An 18,359-nucleotide genomic window follows, 5' to 3' on the forward strand; every position below is an offset into this window, starting at 1 on the left:
CTACAACAGCACACTCATGCACGCAAACTCACACACACACAGCCTGCCGAACGCAGGTCCACAGTCACTGCCCTAACCCATGCAGACACAGTCTTTTACACACAGGTAAACAACACAACACACCAAGCCTCAGCCATGGTAACACAGCTATCTCTCTCTCTCTCTCTCTCTCTCTCTCTCTCTCTCTCTCTCTCTCTCTCTCTCTCTCTCTCTCTCTCTCTCTCTCTCTCTCTCTCTCTCTCTCTCTCTCTCTCTCTCTCTCTCACATGCGCGCGCGCGCACACACACACACACACACAGGCACACACACAGGCACACACATGCACAAACACACACACACACACACACACACACACACACACACACACACACACACACACACACACACACACACACACACACACACACACACACACACACACACACACACACACACACACACACACACACACACACACACACACACACACACACACACCTTTCTAACAAAGGTTCTCTGACTACTCTGTTATATAGCAGACACTGACACAAATTGGCTTTCAGCTTGCAGTGCACTGGTCCACGTCCTGTATTTTCCTCAGTTTCACTGGTTTCACTGTGAATACTCCAACGCTTCCATTTACCCGTACTAGCTGAAGGGAGGGGGATTGGGTGGGTGCAGAAAGGGCTACAATAAAACACATAAGGAAAGCCCAATGGCTAAATCCTCCCTCGTTTCTGTCTTAGATGGCAGCTGTGTAGCTCATCCGACCTACATTTCCCTGCGTTACAGTGAGGGTGTTTACAATGAGAAGTTCATTACATTACATTACACTTAGCTGACGCTTGTATCCAAGGCGTCTTACACTTATTTAGGTTCAGGGTATTGGTTACAGGCCCTGGAGCAATGTGGGGTTAGGTGCCTTGCTCAAGGGCACTTCAGCCATGGATGAAGGTGCTGGTAAGGGTGGGATCTGAACCTGCAACCCTCTGATCTAAAGGCCAGTGCTCTAACCACTCTAACCATGGCAGTTCAATCTGATAGCACATAATGGGCATGAATGCCCAGGCTTTTACGGTGCATAGATAACTTCTCTCCACCAAGCAGGGTGGCGGAAATGTGGACTGAGCTCAGCATCATGATGATGATTTCAGGGACTTCAGTTCAGTTCATCTTTTTTAAGTTCAGTTTAAAACTGCTTGTTGTACGTAGTGTAGAGGCTTAACGTGTTTGAAGCCTCTTAAGTGTTTTCTGTGATGAAGTGTTAGACTCTCACGTTGTGGGTTGTTCATTTCAAACACATTGTTGTACAGTGATCTGTTGGGCCCATTTATTTTGAACTAAATAACAACTGTTATGCAAAGTCAAATACACAAAGAGTACAGACAGGCAATCAAAACAGAAGTAGCAAGACACATTGGACAAAAAAAACTTCAAAAAACAAAACCGTCACAAAGCAGCTGTTTGGTTTTTTCGCAAGGTGCTGAATCCACCTGTAAAATAAATTGCATTTCTTGTGTGTGTGTGTGTCTGTTTGTCCCCCTTCCTTCCAGACAAGAGTTAAAAGCATGTTTGGTGTGCTCCTTCTGATAAGCGAGTAGCGAATGAGTGGCTGCCATTGCTGAGCAGTGCTGACTGACTGAGTTTGTGCAGCCTGTGACTACTGAGTGAGCTACTGAGTTACAGTTAGCTCGAGTGTACTGACTGTACCTATCTACACAGTGTTGATTCAACATTGTTCTTTGATTGATTTAATGGTTCATTTGACTCCTTGGGTGTTGAATTAACGCTTACAGTACAGAGTTGAATTTAAAACTGTTTTAGCACATACATGACTTTGCAGTGTTAATGCAACATTTGAATGTAACACTACAGTGTTGTTACCATTCCTCCGTGGGGGTCAGCAGCCCCTGGCATTCCTTAAAGTGTATATCGCAGGTTAACCACTACTTTGGATCAATGTGTACACACTGTATTCAATAAATGATCCACATATATAAGTCCCTCCAAAAACGATGTTAAACAACGATTTTTGTTGTTTGTTGTGGCAAATGTGGCTTTAACCGTAACCTGGCGACTACGTCAGGCGAGGCCATGGGTGAACGTTCTAATTTTATTTGCCTGGAATTTTACATAGGCGAGGTGACGATCACTAATGATATAACGTCCGTGGCCTGCAGGCCTATAATAGAAATCGCAACTGTAATCGTGCGGCTTTTCTCATGCAGGGCACTGTAACAACTTCCAAATGATTTAGTAACTTTTGGCCAACTAGTTTTAGTAGAAATGATATTCATGCAGGGTTGCAAATTCTGCTTGGACCTATAGGCCTAGGGTAGACTATGCGACATGGGCTTCTTTTTTTTTTACCAGTCCCTTCATATTTTTGGGCTTGCTTTTAATCATTTTTAATTAACTGCCAATATCGTGTCAGCTAAATGCAATAGGCTACCTAAATTACAAACAGCACAAAACGGGAATGATCTGCGTAGCCTAAAATGTGGTGCTATTCGCCCGACTGGGGAGGGACTGTCCATGGTGCTGAAATCGCGTCAAACTTTTCCAAGGTGCAAAACAGTAGGCTAAAGTAGGCCTATACCACCCGAGTCATGTCGCTGTTGTAAAAATCACATTTTCAATTTCCTTTGACTGTTCTATAGAATTACATGCAACTTCAATAAAGGTCACCCACATGCGTGTCACAAATCAATAGCATAGGTAACCCACGCGGCGGCGGGACTATTTCGGTTAACCTATATTCCTTGAAAAAAAAAAAAGTCCGAGTGTCACAAAAAAACTACACTGTCCGTAATTACTACCAAACGAAATTATCCAATAGAAGAAATCAAGTCTTCAGTTTCAATAATCCACGTTGTGTGGCGCAAATGTAGCGCCTTCCAAGTCTCTCGCGGCCAAAAGTGACTAAGCTCACCTCTGATGATAGCCTATAGCCTACTTATGTTCCAGGTTACTCACGGCACTGAGACGATGCAGGATAATCCATGGAAAGTCTTCAAGTAATCCAAACAGAGCGATTCAAGCAAGACAGTAAAACAACAATAGTCGCCAGATCAAACATAAATACCAAAACTAGCCTATTGGCCAATGTAGATTTGGTATGACGTTTGATAAAAGCATCTCATTCAGATGGCCAGGGAGAGAGGCAAACAATCTTTCAACAGCGTTGGCTGGAGCCTTCGAGTAGAGCCTTTTGGTTGTATCTTTTCTGTCTCTATTTTCCTACTACGCGCGTTGGATCCACGTTTTTAGATGCGTCCCAGCATCTCTATAAAAGGGTAGGCTATGTCTGTCCGTTCGTCTGAAACGCGTTCTTCAAATTGTTCCCTTCTGTGTCCACAAGGTGGGAGAGTTGACTATTTGGCCCGGAGCACGCAGCTGATTGCATTGTGAGACAAGTGCAGCGCGAGTAGCCTATGAAAGTGCTGCTGCATTGAATAAGAAACAGTGATAACGCGCCAGTTGCCCTAGCCAGGACAACTGAGGGGGCATTTAATTTTCGGCATTATTTTGCGTTTGGGCCGTGGGAGGCAACTTCGTTTCGTTTTCACCAACACCACTGTGAAGTGTGTGTCACTATGTTCACGGTCTTTACCCCCTTATGAGACTTCGGCCCGAGGATGTCAAACGTGAGGGGGGCGCTTCATCATGTTGTGTATGATAGTGTCACGTTGTGCAGCTCAACTATGTGGTTTGTCAGAAATTCGCGGCAATGACAATGAAACGTGGTGCTCGAAACAAGTAGACAAATGCGCCATTTGACATACGGTGTACTGATGTTCTCGGACGTATTGCAAGGGAGGTTCATTCGTTTTCTGCTGACGGCCGTGTGGACCGCACAGGTGCTTTCCGCTGTGCCCAGACAGATTGCTTTGCAGTCGTTTGAATTTGGTAATCTCTGGCACTCTTACAATGCAGCCGACTGCTTTGCACCTTGCCGTTAAAAAGCTTGGAGCGAATGATTCACCCAAACGGTTTTATTTATTTATTATTTGTCGCTGTTTACATTCTTTCCCACTTGGACATGGTGCTGAAATGGTGTGACAGACCTACTAAAGGTTGATACTAACAATGTCTGGTAATTTGTAGCGTAGGCCTACTTGAAATTTGAAATCACATGGTAGGCCTACTTCTCCAAATTCAAGCTTTCGAGACTCGCACTTTGAGGCAAGCGCAATTGTAACCCCCCCCCCCCCACATTTTTTTTTTTTTTGGCATAGTTCGAACACTGGTTTTTACTGCCTCACGGTCACACGGCACCCTGTAGCGGTCATGATATAATATTGCCAATGATATTTATTTCATACCCGTACGGCATAATTCAATCACACACCGTACAGAATGCAGGGCTACCGCTACTGCGGGCTACTGAATGGCCTCGCCTGACGTCACACAATAGATTAGAATTCTTTGAACATGTTGCTGAAAATACACACTTTTCCTCATTATATTTCATTTTCTGATGTCCTGTTGCATGAAAAAAATGATGGATAATTGTTCAAGTGGTAGAACTATCAAAGGAAGTCCATTATTTTGAATAAAAATTAACCTGAGATATACACTTTAACTGTTTACTGTTTATGTTGACTGAGAAGCATGCAATGCAATGTAACACATTGCCTTCAAAGGGCATTTTGCATCCTAACTTTGCAATGTTTCTTTTCCTGATATTAAAATGCTAATTTTGTTTTTTATGTCTTTTGTAAACGATGCGTTTTGACTAAATGTTTTTTTGTCATTTGCATTTAGGCATTTACAGTAAGGGCCTCCTTGAAAATTCTATGATTGCTCAGGCTTGTGCTTTGTATGTTATCATTGTGTACATTATGTCTGTTCCACAGAAATGTTTCTGTAGTGAACTGTGCATTTGACTGTAAATTTCTATTGATGTTGATAATGCATTATTGTTTTTGTTTTGCTTTGTTGTAGTGACATTTGTTTATGTAGAGTATGCACATTGCTTGTATTGGTTTGGTCAGGTTTTAAAAATAATAATAATAATAATAATTTGAATTGTAATGTTGAGTTTCCCCTCTGAAATACACCTATGTACATTACTCATATTAAATACATTCATTTAGCCACTAGCCACTAAGGCCGTATTTTATGTAAAGGTTGATTGAATATGTATTGAATTACTATTTCAGCTTTTATAACTGTTACGTGCTTCAGCTCTTGACAAGTAATGAAAATTACTTTTTAATCATGTTCCTGATGAGAAGCGTAGGACACACTGGCAGTGCGCTTTCAGCAGTGCGTACAGTAATACTATGTGATAAATACACACTATGCAGCCTTCACACCACGTAGACCATTATAGCTACCTACGTTTAATAGTTCATATATAGGTTATGTAGCTTTTCTAATAGCAAACATTATTCGAAAGCACATTTACATGTGGTATCATGAATAAACCGTGTAAGCAACTTATATTACAGGTTAACCAGTCAAGCATGTAACAACAACAAAAATACTGTGGGAAAAAGTAAGACAGTCGGGTATAGACAGGCAATGTGAACACAAAGAAGATCAGTTGTCCATTGAATATTAAGCAGAAAATTGGTGTAACTAAAATCTTACACACACAAGTACTGCTTTTATCCTCAGCACTTAGCCGTTACGTTATCATCAAAGAGAGGAGGTTAATTCCGTGTCAAGTATCTCTGTACGATGAATAGGCCTCATTGAAATTTAATGAGTAGAAAGACTTGGCGAATAATGGCAAATTAAAATGAAATCAATTAAGGGATGAACCGTCGAATTTTATTTTACGTTATTGGAAGAAAAAAAATGCTGCATGTTATTATTATTATCAATGCATTTGATTTCTCATTAAATTTCATTTGTTTTAAATCACTACGCCTGTTAAATGTGGTGACTGGCCAGTCTCGCCTCTCAGCAGGTTCTTAGTCTTTCAGCACATGGTGTTGGGTGATGGTGCCCAAACCTCAGTAATTGTGTGAAATCAGGTGTTGATAATTAGCACACACCCACACACTCAGGCACACGGCCCCAGACACCAAGCCAGCTAGCCAGAAACACGCACACACGCACACGCACATGATCACACACACACAGACACAGACACAGACACACACACACGCACTCAAGCACACACACACACACACACACACACACACACACACACACACAGACACAGACACAGACACACACACACGCACTCAAGCACACACACACACACACACACACACACACACACACACACTGGGATATTGAAATGGAGACTCATACCGATAGATATGCTCACGTGTTCATTGGACATGCACGCAATACACGTGTATGGTCATGTGCATGTACATCCATATCTGTGCACACAAACACACACACACACACACACGCACACGCACACGCACACGCACACGCACACACACACACACACACACAAACACACACACAGACATGGGCACATACGTACACAGATTCACACTCTCACACGTGTACACCCACATAAGGCATTTTTTGTAGAAATTTGCCGTAGCAAATGATGAAGTGTGCCTGTGTTAAATTAATTATAACTACCACCCAATCAAGTTATTGTGGCCACCAATCAATCTTGTTTGTCAATATCATAACTTCTAATTCATGATGACACACTGGTGACAAGATAAAATGGGTAGAATCAGTGTTGTACTACATATTTATTCCATTTAATCCATATATCTATTCAATCATTCCCTATATCTTCCATACGTTATTTTTTATTTGTCACATTTCCTAAGGTTATTGGAGTAATTGAAAGGATTGTATGTGTGTGTTATTTGGGAAAAGATCATGTGATAGCATTTAAATCCATGAAACAAGAGGCATTTGTACATAGAGCCTTTATTGTGTTTTCACGTTGCCTTAGCAACAGAACATTTGAAGTTGCTTCTGAGGAAAAAAAAGTACATGCACACAGGCAATGGAGGGTCTTCATGCCTCACACTGTACAATCTTCTGACAAATTGTTAAACCACTAGTCACTCAGTGTATACAGTTGGCTATTCAATACAGTGGTGAGTTAGTGTACCCCAGCAGCATGTCTCAAGTCATCAGTGATCTCTGTGTGTGTCTTCTCCCCATCATTGTCCATGTGGCATGCTGCTTCTCTACACAGAAGAAAAGATCTGCACATCGTTCACACTGTGGACACAATCATGCTAATGCTTGAAGATCCGTACAGTTTAAACACAGACGCCTTATTTACACACTTTTGAACAAAAGAAAGAAGAAAACACTGCTCTTAAAGCAGTACAAGCACTGTAACTGTCACCTCAACTTCACTGTACTGTGAAAAAAGAGGAAAAGTTATCAGACATTACTTCCGAGAAACAAAGGAGTGAAGCGAAGACAGAAAAACGTTGTGCAGTAGTCGTCGTGGCGTCAGACTTACCGTGTCCATGTGGGTCTAGTGCAGCTCCTGTCGCGTACTCACATGCTCTTTGTCAACCGTCACCCTCAGTGTGAAGAAGAGACCTCCAGGAGACCTCCAGCCTTGGTCTCAGATGCCTGGCCGCTCCTCTGTCCCTACTAACCCTGCTTTCTTTCTCTCTTTCTTTCTCTCTTTCTCTCCCTCTCTTTGTTCCCTGCATGTCTTCCTCTCCCTGTCCCTCTATGTCTTTCTCGGCGCGTCTCTCTGCCTATAGCGCCTTCTTTCACTGTCTGTGCTTGTCTCCCCCTGTCTATACAGTACCTCCTCTCCCTCTCTTTCTCTCCCTGTCTCTCTGCGCATCTCTCTCTCTCTCTCTCTCTCTCTCCCTCCCTCTCAGAACTCCTTCTCTTCTCTCCCTGTCTCTGCACTGTAGCTCCTTCTCTCCCTGTCTCTATTCCTCCTCTCCCTGCGTCTCGGAGCAAGCGAGCCCTTAAGAGCGGCTTGCTTCGCCTCCCTTTTTTGTCGTGCCCGCTGCTCTGGAGGTGTGTGGTGGGAGCAGTGTGGGACGGTTGGTGTTTGTCTCTGCACGACTTGCGTCACCGTTTGAAGGTATAGAAAGAGGTGGCAGTGGGTGTGTGGCGCGTGGTATAGTAGTGGTGGTGGAGCTGCTGCTGAGCTGTGATGGGAACGGTGGTGACAGCATCGACACTGTGTGTGTGTGTGTGTGTGTGTGTGTGTGTGTGTGTGTGTGTGTGTGTGTGTGTGTGTGTGTGTGTGAGTGAGTGTGCGTGTGTGTGTGTGCGTGAGCTGTTATGTAATCTCTGCTAGGCAGTGGGAGTGGGAGACTTACGAGAAATCGCAGAAAGAACGAGAGAGAGAGAAAAAAACAAGAAGGGAGGAGAGAGAGTGAGAGAGAAAGATAAAGAGAATTAGCCTCCCAGTTCCAATCCACACTGCCTGCCTGCCTGCCTGTGCTGACTGGCTTGCGTGGGTAGTATTCACACATTTGGTGTTGATTTTTTTTCTCCCTTTCTCTCCCTTGGTGGTTGATGTATGAGGGAGGCTGCATATGCTGCTGTATGAGGCTGAGGCTGAGGCTGCGGTGCGGGGGCTGATAGTAGTGATGGTGGCACTCGTGATGGTGAAGGTGATGGTGGCACTCGTGATGGTGGTGGTGGTGGTGGTGGTGAAGGTGATGGTGGCACTCGTGATGGTGGTGGTGGTGGTGGTGGAGGGCTGGGTCATCTGGCCAGGCAAGCACAGGTGGATTATAATCAAACACACATGCTACCCACATGAAAGTGCATGAGTGACACCAGCATACGCACATGTACGTAGACGTCCAGGTGCACAAACATACACACACCGACACACACCGACACACACACACACACACCCACACACACACACACACGCACGCACACACACACACACACACACACACACACACACACACACACACACACACACACACACACACACACACACACACACACACACACACACACACACACACACACACACACACACACACACACACACACACACCTGCAGAGTCTTTGCAAGCACCCCCAACATGCTGTGCCGTAATTGTAGTGCCACCATCATCATCATCGTCGTCATCATCATCATCACACTTATACAGGAGCTTCTCTCTGCTCTGTGTTCTACTGTGGTAGTCTATTGGTACCGTATATATATATATACACTCTGAGATGCTGTCTCTGCCTGCCTGCTTGCTTGCTTGCTTGCTTGCTTGCTGCTACTGCCGGTGGTGGTGGTGGGTCATTGAAATTCATTGTGCGTCCTCCACGTGCTCGCTGGGAGACGTTCATGGGGAGGCATTGGTGTAGTGGTGTAGTGTACGTGGGCCCACGCTAGCTAGCTGTTGTGTAATGTTTAAAAGGAAGGAGAGATGGGGGGGGGAAGAGAAAACGCATGTCAGTGACTCCACCAGCCAGCTAAACCCAGCTGACACATGCATACACTACAACCAGGCTTTTACTGCAGTGGTGGACTGTGCGTGCGTGCGTGCGTGTGTGTGTGTGTGTGTGTGTGTGTACACGTGAGTGTGGGTAAGTCTTTTTATCTGGGCTCATGAGTATTTTGTTCGCTTTGTGTGGGTTGTTATCAAGGCTTGTTGCAGTATAATCCTTTGGACACACAAAGTTATGAAAATGTGCATTTCCATATCACTTGTGTGGTATTTTTACAAGTGTTCTTTTCACCTCAGAATTGTATTCACTACTCTGTATGTGTTTCTTTAAATGTGTGTTTTTGGTTTTCACTTGTTTTAGTGTCTTTTTTCCATGATGTTAATCCTTTTGGTGGCCATTTTGAAAGGCACTTGCGTGTGACATGATACATAGCCTATATGTATGTTGTAACACATTGTATATTATCGATATTATATAACCTATTTTCATATTGATGTATTATGTATTACCTTCCTCTAAAACATGTATCTAGTGTACAATTTCTGGCATCTCTGTTATGCCACTTCATGTATGCAATGAGAGTGATCACTGTTTTCTATTTATACTGTAACCCTTGTTATGCAGCCATATTCATCCACTGAGAGCGAACATTGTTATCTTATATATATATATATATATATATATATATATATGTAATTGTTTTTATGGGATGAGAGTGATCATTGTTATCAATACAAGTATATTTAATGTGATGGGCGCTATTATTGTTGTGTGTGTAAGTGTATAAGTGTGGGGTGGTTTTGGTTGGTCTTAATGTAATGAGAGTGTTAAATAATACACACTCACTACGTTTACATGATGTTTTTAATTCCAAATTAATAATTCAGAATAGAATAGTTCCGTCGAGTTTACTTTTATCTTTCCTTTAATTCCGAATTAAGAGGTTTTTACATGACATTTTCAAAGCGGAATTAAGCTTTATTCAGAATTAAATGGTGTTCATTCCAAATTAAATGTGTCATGTAAACGTAACCAGTAAGTGTGTGATGATACCTATCCTTTTTATCTAAATACAGTGAAGTGTACAGTGCTGTACAGTGTGGTGAGAGAGATCATCGTTATCTATTTAAGTCTATTTATGCGATGTGAGTGATGGTTGTTATCTACAGAAGTGTGTTTATGGGATGAAAGTGATGAGTGTTATCTTCATAAGTGTGATGAGTGCTGCTGGCCGGCCTTGTGGTGGTGGCGGTGGCTATTATGTGGCGAGCGTCTGATGTGATGGCCAGATTGCAGCTCCTTTTAAACAGGCTCACTGCTGAGTGGCAGTCATGGCCCATCTGATCCAGTGGACAGCCGGCTGCCCGCCGCACTCCGTTTCTCTCGCCTCCTCTCTCTCTCTCTCTCTCTCTCTCTCTCTCTCTCTCTCTCTCTCTCTCGTCTTCTCTCCCTCCCTCTCTCTTTCTCTTGCCTTCTCTCCCTCCTTCCTTTTCTTTCTTTCTTTCTTTCTTTCTTTCTTTCTTTCTTTCTTTCTTTCTTTCTTCTTGTCTTGTTGCCCTCTTTTCGCTGCCATTCTCTCTCACATGGTGTCTTTTTCTCTCACCTTCTCCCCCTCTTCTCTCTCTCTTGTTCTCTCTTTTTCTCTTTCTCAATCTCTACCATGTGCTTTTTTCTCACACCTTCTTTCTCTCCCTCCCTCTTCTCTCTCTTTTGCCTTCTCTTCCTCCCCCCTCTTCTCTCCCTCATTATCTCTCTTCCCCTCTTCTCTCCCTCATTCTCTCTCTTCCCCTCTCCCCATCTCCCCCCTCTCTCTCTCACCCCCTCTCTCTGAATCTCTCTCTATCTCTCTTTATTTCACTCTCTCTCTCCCTCTCTCTGAATCTCTCTTTCTTTCTTTTTCTCTCTCTCTGTCACTCCCTCTATCTGTCTCCCTCCCCCTCTATCTCACTCTCTTTCTCTCTCTCTCTCTCTCTCTCTCTCTCTCTCTCTCTCTCTCTCTCTCTCTCTCTCTCTCTCTCTCTCTCTCTCTCTCCCTCTATCACCCCCCCCCTCTCTCTCTGTCACCCTCTGTGTGACTCTTTGCCACGGGCTGTTGCCCAGTCACCGTCACCCCTGTGTGCTCCGGAGCCGATTACCAGAGCCCATGGATGTGATTAACCGACTGCAGCTTCGCATTTCATTAGATTGGATGATGACCACAAAAATACTGAGAGCAGGGTGTCTTTTTGCCCATGCTGTTTTCTCTCATTTTAGTTAAAAAGCTTTGAAGCTCTCTTTGTTGTTGTTGTTGTTTTCTTCAAGGGAGAAAATGTGGTTTTTTTTTTCATGTTTTTAGCTGCCATCTGGTCTACAAAATGCTTCTCGGCAACTGTCTGGAATAAGGAAGGGCAATTAAGGAAAATGAGGCCATATTCAGGGTGTTCATTGTGGCAGGTGATTTTTGCGGGTAGGGTAGCAGGGTAGGGTAGGGGGATGGCGGCATCAGGGCAAAGCTGCATGACTGATGTCCATTTTAAAAATGCAAGACTTTGCAGTTTGTCTGTGGTGCGTTACTGTGTTATGTGGTAAGGAGAGAGAGAGAGAGAGAGAGAGTCTGGATGTTCTGCCCTTGTTCCAGTATGTACCTTACTCGTTCTGCTTTCCAGCCGAAAGCATAATTGTCCTCACTCCCCTGCTCCCCAAGAACGCTACAAGCACAGCTCGCTCGTCCTCACTACTTTGACAGAGACATTGAAAGTGTTGACAGCTTTTTCTCTCTCTCTCTCTCTCTCTCTCTCTCTCTCTCTCTCTCTCCCCCTCTCTCTCTCCATTCCTCACCCTCTCTCTCTTTCTGTCTACCCCTTTCTCCCTCTTGTCTTACTTTCTCTCTCTCGCTACTCTTCTCTTTCCCCCTCTCCTGCTCTTCTCTCTGTCTAACATGTCTTTTCCCCACCCATCTCATGTCCCCCCTCTCTCTCTCTCTCTCTCTCTCTCTCTCTCTCTCTCTCTCTCTCTCTTGCTCTCTCTCGCTCTCTCTCTCTCTCTCTCTCTCTCTCTCTCTCTCTCTCTCTCTCTCTCTCTCTCTCTCTCTCTCTCTCCCCCTTTCTCTCTCTTTCCACCCCTCTCTCTCTCTCGTTTATATGGCAATGCAGTGAATATGTTTTTGGGTCCATTGCCTTTTGATGGAATTGGCTTATTGGGGTTGTGCTGTTATGTTAGTGTGAAGGCACTGCACATGCTGAATGTGTGTGTGTTTTTAAAAAAATAACCCGTAATGTGAATCTTTGGGAATGCTACAATACAGTTTTTCTCGATTGCTTACACACATTTTTCTGAATCAGTTCTCGAATTCTCAAAACTCTACACACAAATCTCCAAACCTCACACACAACGGACAAAACTCCTCACTACCTCTGAAAAATGCACGTCTTGTCTCAAAACAATGTACTCTCTTCTAAAAAGGTCATTTTGTTCTCAAATGACACACACAATCAGTCATTTTAATACACTCTTATGTGAACCATTGAACACTAATATGCACAAGGTAAAACTCTATACTCAACTTGAAACACAGTAGAAACTTATTTTCTTCAGTGTTCTACTTACTAAAGAGGGTATTTTTCTGTAGTAAAATACTGAAATATTGTTTTTAGACTCGGAGTACACAGATGTGTATATATTTTACATATTTTTCTGACATTTAAGAAAATTGCACTAATTTATTGTAAAATATTGGGTAACCACATGAAAATGATGTCTTGTATAACATATTTTTGAGTTCAAAAACTAAACAAATGTGTTTTTTCCTTGCATCCACTCATTTTTCATCAATATGACATTTCGCCCATGTGATGAGGAAGTGACCTTAGTATGGCAGTTGATTTTAGTATTTTGAATGACAGTGTGTTCAATGTGACAACCAGGGTTTTTCTTCATGAAAATTGTGTGTAATCCAGAGAATTGTGTGTAGTGGTTTGAAAAGAGTGTGTTTTAAAACTGAAATGTGAGTGTAAAGAAGGAATTGTGTTTAGTGTTCAGTGACATTGGTTAGGGGAGTTGGGAAATGGGTGAGATGGTCCGAGAATTGTGTGTGAAGTACCAGAAATTGTGTGTAAGCAATCGAGAAAAAATGTAAACAAATGTTAAACCTCTCTCTCTCCCTCCCTCCCTCTCTCTCTCTCTCTCTCTCTCTCTCTCTCTCTCTCTCTCTCACAGCCCCACCATCACCAAGCACTGGGAGGCAGAGTTGGCGGCACTGAAGGGCAATAATGCCAAGCTGACGGCCGCCCTGCTGGAGTCAACAGCCAACGTCAAGCAGTGGAAGCAGCAGCTAGCCGCCTACCAGGACGAGGCCGAGAGACTGCACAAGAGGGTGAGGATGGAGAGAGAGAGAGAGAGAGAGAGAGAGAGAGAGAGAGAGAGAGAGAGAGAGAGAGAGAGAGAGAGAGAGAGAGAGAGAGAGAAGGATATGCGTGGGGGGGGTAAAGAGGCCAACGTCAGGCCAAGAGACTGCACAAGAGGGTGAGGATAGTATCAATGGCAAAGGTACTGAACTAGAGATGTGCCAGAAACTGGTTTGATTCTGTCCTCTGCCTTAGAGCACAATACTAACTGCCATACAGTCAATCAGAACAGGTGCTGCCAATACAGGGTTCCATCTCAACTGTCACTTTCTCTCAACATTCTATTCTTAACGAGCAGCTGCACTACAGTTCTAGAAGTCTAATCAGTGTGACTATCTATAACTTACGGTAGGGACACATACACGCGAATTTGCGAACTTTGCCATTCATTCCTATGAGACAGGCGAAGGCAAGCGATGGCGAGGCGAAGGCAAGCGATGGCAAGCGACAGCAAGCGAACAGGAGCGAAGCGAAGCGAAATTATTAAAGAAAGTTTAATGTTATGCAAATGAGGAGCGAATTCGCCTGCCACGGCCCAATCAAATCAACAATATACTGTTCCATTCCATTTGATTCGCCGCGACGACCTGATGACGGTTGAATTTCGCCTCTCTTCGCTTCGCCTTGCTTCGCCTCCTATGTGTCCCTACCGTTATGCTAGACCCAGCCACTATGGACCTTACGCCTCTAAGAATCCTGGTCCTACTTTAGGGATAGAGATATCAAAAATAAAACTGCTCATCTCTGCCCCAAAAGGCAAGCCCGCTTCTAGACCCAGCCACTATGGACCTTACGCCTCTAAGAATCCTGGTCCTAACCTACGTTGACCTTATGACTCTACGATCTCTATCTATCTCTTCTTCCTCTGCCTTCCTGCTATTTCTGCCTCTCCTCTCTACCTCTCCTTTTAAATCCATCTCTAACAATGATGTTTTTTCCCATTTGTTAAGCACTTTGAGTTGCATGCCTTGTATGATACAGTGCTATCCAAATACAATTATTATTATTATTATTATTATTATTATTATTATTATTGTTCAGCTCTTCAATGCAATGTGATATTGTCTTGCTGGAATGCTCTTGACAGGCAGCTGTGTGGCTCAATGGTAAAGGTGCTGGATTAGCAACATGGTGGTTGGGAGTTCAAATCCCATCCGGACCCATGTTGATTTTCAAAATTATATAATATGCAGTGTTCCTTAGCCAACTTAAAATACCATGTATGTCATTTAGCATCAATGGCAAAGGTGCTGGATTACAGATATGGAGGTTGGGAGTTCGAATCCAACTCGGACCCATGTTGATTTTCAAAATTATATCATATGCAGTGTTCCTTAGCCAACATAAAATACCATGTATGTCATCTAGTATCAATGGCAAAGGTGCTGGATTAGAGATATGGATGTTGTGAGTTCAAATCCCACTCGGACCCATGTTGATTTAAAAAAAAATATCATATGCAGTGTTCCTTAGCCAACTTAAAATACCATGTATGCCATTTGGTATATCCCCAAAATGCGGAGCTACAACACTTTCAAGATGGCTGAATCCAAGGTGGCTGAATTGTTTGGCCCATAACTTCTGACTGGGTGGATGGATTTTTCCAACATTTCTTTTAGCTTTGTTTTCTCAATAGTAGTTTGTTTTTAATTTAGGGATAGAGATATCAAAAATAAAACTGCTCATCTCTGCCCCAAAAGGCAAGCCCTTTTCTGTGAGAATGCAATCTAGTTGTAATCTATAATCTATGAATTACAGTACATTTTGTGGTATGGCTCTGTTCGGATGAGCCCTTCTTTTTTTTAAAGATATTTTTTGGTCTTTTTTACTTCATTCATGATAGTACATTGCAGATGGTGATGGGAAGCGAGTTGGGAAAGAGAGACAGGGAAAGTCTGGAAAAGGACCCGGGCTAGGAATCGAACCCAGGTCGGCCGCATAGCAGTAGAGTGCCCCACCATTTGCGCCACGTTAGGGCCTGAAGGAGCCCTTCTATTACCATGAGCACCATGGAAAAGCAGCGAGTCAGGGGGCAGCAGCAGTTAGGGAATTCTCACCCCAGCAGGACAGGGGGGAGAGATAGATATTTCCCCCATGAACAGAGCCAGGCGACATGACAAAAGCACATGTCATGTCATACCCGACAAGTAGGAGGTGGGTAGCAAAATCCTAGCAGCATGCAGTTGAGGGGAACAGGGTAGGATTTAAAGGGCGTGCCGCCACTGCGTGGCCAATCGCTAGGGAAGAAAGATGATCAGATACACTGGATCAATTAATTGTGGAATTGAGATGAGGCAAGCGGCAAGCTTCTTGACTACCATGGCCTGGCCAGAACTGACGTTCACACTTTGATTTTTGAGTGACTTTTGCCCGTGTGGGCGAGCTCATGACAGATGAGAAAGGTAGGCAGAGGCCGTGGGTAGAAGACTTGTTAACGTGTGTGGATGAAACAGCTTGGGCATATGGGGGTGATGATGATGATATGAGATGAGTCGGGTGTGGAGAATAAAAAAAGAAAGTAAAAGAAAAGACGAAAGGGGCAGTTGCACTGCTGAGGAGTTGTTAAGACTGTGAAGTACATGACGCCAAATGAATGATGATGACTGACAAGTCTTAAACAAGGGCCATGTGTGTGTGGGGCGGTGTGTTTCTGTGTGTGTGTGAGTGAGGGAGTGTGACTACGGTACATACAAGCAAAGTAGAAATATCAAAGTTTTGGTTAGTCCTACTCTCTCAAATTGTGTTTATACGTGTAGGGATTTTTTAAACAAATGCCTTTGTTTCAACCTTTTGTTAACCCATAAACAGAGTTCTAGCTCCCTAAAACGGATATTTTTAAAATCAATTTTATAAAAACCATCTCTAAAACATTAATGTTTTAGAGATGGTTTTTATAAAATTGATTTTAAAAATGTATAAAACCATTTAGAATTTTCTAAATATGCACCTTTCCCAATGGTGTGTTTGTCCAAATGCTGTGTAAACAGATAAAGGTGACAGATAAAAAAAGGGCATATGTAAACAGATTTATAAAGGCCATTTTTTAAAAGGCTGTTTAAAAAATATCTACATAGGTTAAACCAAGGCCTAAGTGTGGAATCAACACTGTGAAATATATTTTTTTATGCAACAAGTTGAGGCCATTTTCAGGGTGTGTTTGCTCAAAGACATGCAGCGAAATTAGACATGATTGTAACAACCAATTTGTCTTGTTTGGTGTTTGGCGTTGGATTTTGCCTGCAGGTGACAGAACTGGAGTGTGTGAGTGGCCAAACCAACGTGATCAAGTCCCAGAAGACGGAGCTGAACCAGACAATAGAGGAGCTGGAGGCTGCTCTAAAGGAAAAAGAAGAGGTGTGTTACCGCGCAAATAGACCAGGCGTGATGCGATTCAAGCGACAGAGTGCAGCAGCAAGCCATACGAGCGATTGAGGAGACTAGAGTATGTCCGTACAGGCAGAAGGCAAAGCATTCAAGCATTCCCATTGGCTGTGGTCACTGACCTCTATACAGTCATTGATTGTCGCGGCTTGTCGCTGAACCGCGTCATAGAAAGTTGAAAAGATTTCAACTTCAAACTGTCGCGTTCGTCGCGCAAATCGCTCTAGTCTCCAGAATGGCTTTTGTCGCGCGACTCAATACAAAGTCAATTACTTCCTTCGCTCGCCTCGCTCAGATCGCCGCTGGTGTATTTCTGCGGTTACAGTTGAGTTAAAAGTGAGATAGTCTGGAGGCTACTTATGCAATGTCTTGTAGGAAAGGTGTGATTTATGATTAGCCTGATAATCATCGAACTTTCAAATCTCTTCGAGACTTGGTCTGACCAAGAGCATAACAATTTACATTTCCCAAACAGCATGATTGACCCACCTCCTTTGGTTTGCTACACTGCCCTACAATCTTAGAACGCAGTAACTCTAAAAACGGCAAACTGAGAAAAAAGGCTTCAAAGTTTTCCATATGGCGCGACAACTGTGTTGTCGGTAAATTGGTGGTGACACTTCCTGGTAATGCTTTTTTAGGATAGAAATTTAATGCACACAAACCCCCCCCCAAAAAAACAACATTTATGTGTCTTTTTGCCACAAAAAACAGACTTACTGCGTTCTTGGCTGGTATTACTGCCACAAAATGGAGTTACTGCAGGAGTTACTGCGTTCTTAGCTTGTATTACTGTCTACTCCCAAACCAGTCCCATTGGAACGTGCAGCAGTAACTCGCCGATTTACTGCGTTTTTGTTTAACCTTTTTTGGGTCATTTTTGCACTTTCAAAATGAGTTTTCTCCAAAACGGGACGGTGTTGGACCACCATTTTTGGACACAAGACAATTGAGGTAGTTTAGAACCGATTTCCGATATAATTTTTTTTCCGACCATTTTGAGTTACTGCGTTCTAGTATTGCACGGCAGTACTGGTTGTTGGCTTCCTGACAAAGTGGGAGGAGTTCCCGTTTTTTCCTGAGCTCAGAAACGATATTTGTATTGCTCCTGGCCTGACTAGAAGCATCACTGAAGGTGTTGCGTCACTCGGAGGGCGCAGCCTGGCTAGTTTATGATTGCCCATGGCCATTTATTGGGTGTTACAAATGTGTCATCTGGCATATACGTAGCCCATAGCTAATTGTGTCAGTTGTATCTATTCAAACAAACTTTAGTCATTGCCTTTCCA

General features: G+C 43.3%; 1 protein-coding gene across 2 annotated transcripts in view; it reads left to right on the top strand.

The window, feature by feature from the left end:
* The window catches only part of homer1b (homer scaffold protein 1b), a 66,586-nt gene that overhangs the window by 42,262 nt on the left and 5,965 nt on the right, over window positions 1-18,359 (top strand). For both annotated transcript variants that reach the window (XM_063195136.1, XM_063195135.1), the window contains 2 exons: window positions 13,502-13,658; window positions 16,933-17,043. In XM_063195136.1, coding sequence (XP_063051206.1) covers window positions 13,502-13,658; window positions 16,933-17,043 — 268 coding nt within the window. The remainder of the gene's footprint in view (window positions 1-13,501; window positions 13,659-16,932; window positions 17,044-18,359) is intronic.

Source organism: Engraulis encrasicolus, chromosome 3 (assembly GCF_034702125.1).
Source record: "Engraulis encrasicolus isolate BLACKSEA-1 chromosome 3, IST_EnEncr_1.0, whole genome shotgun sequence".
Taxonomy (NCBI): Eukaryota; Metazoa; Chordata; class Actinopteri; order Clupeiformes; family Engraulidae; genus Engraulis; species Engraulis encrasicolus.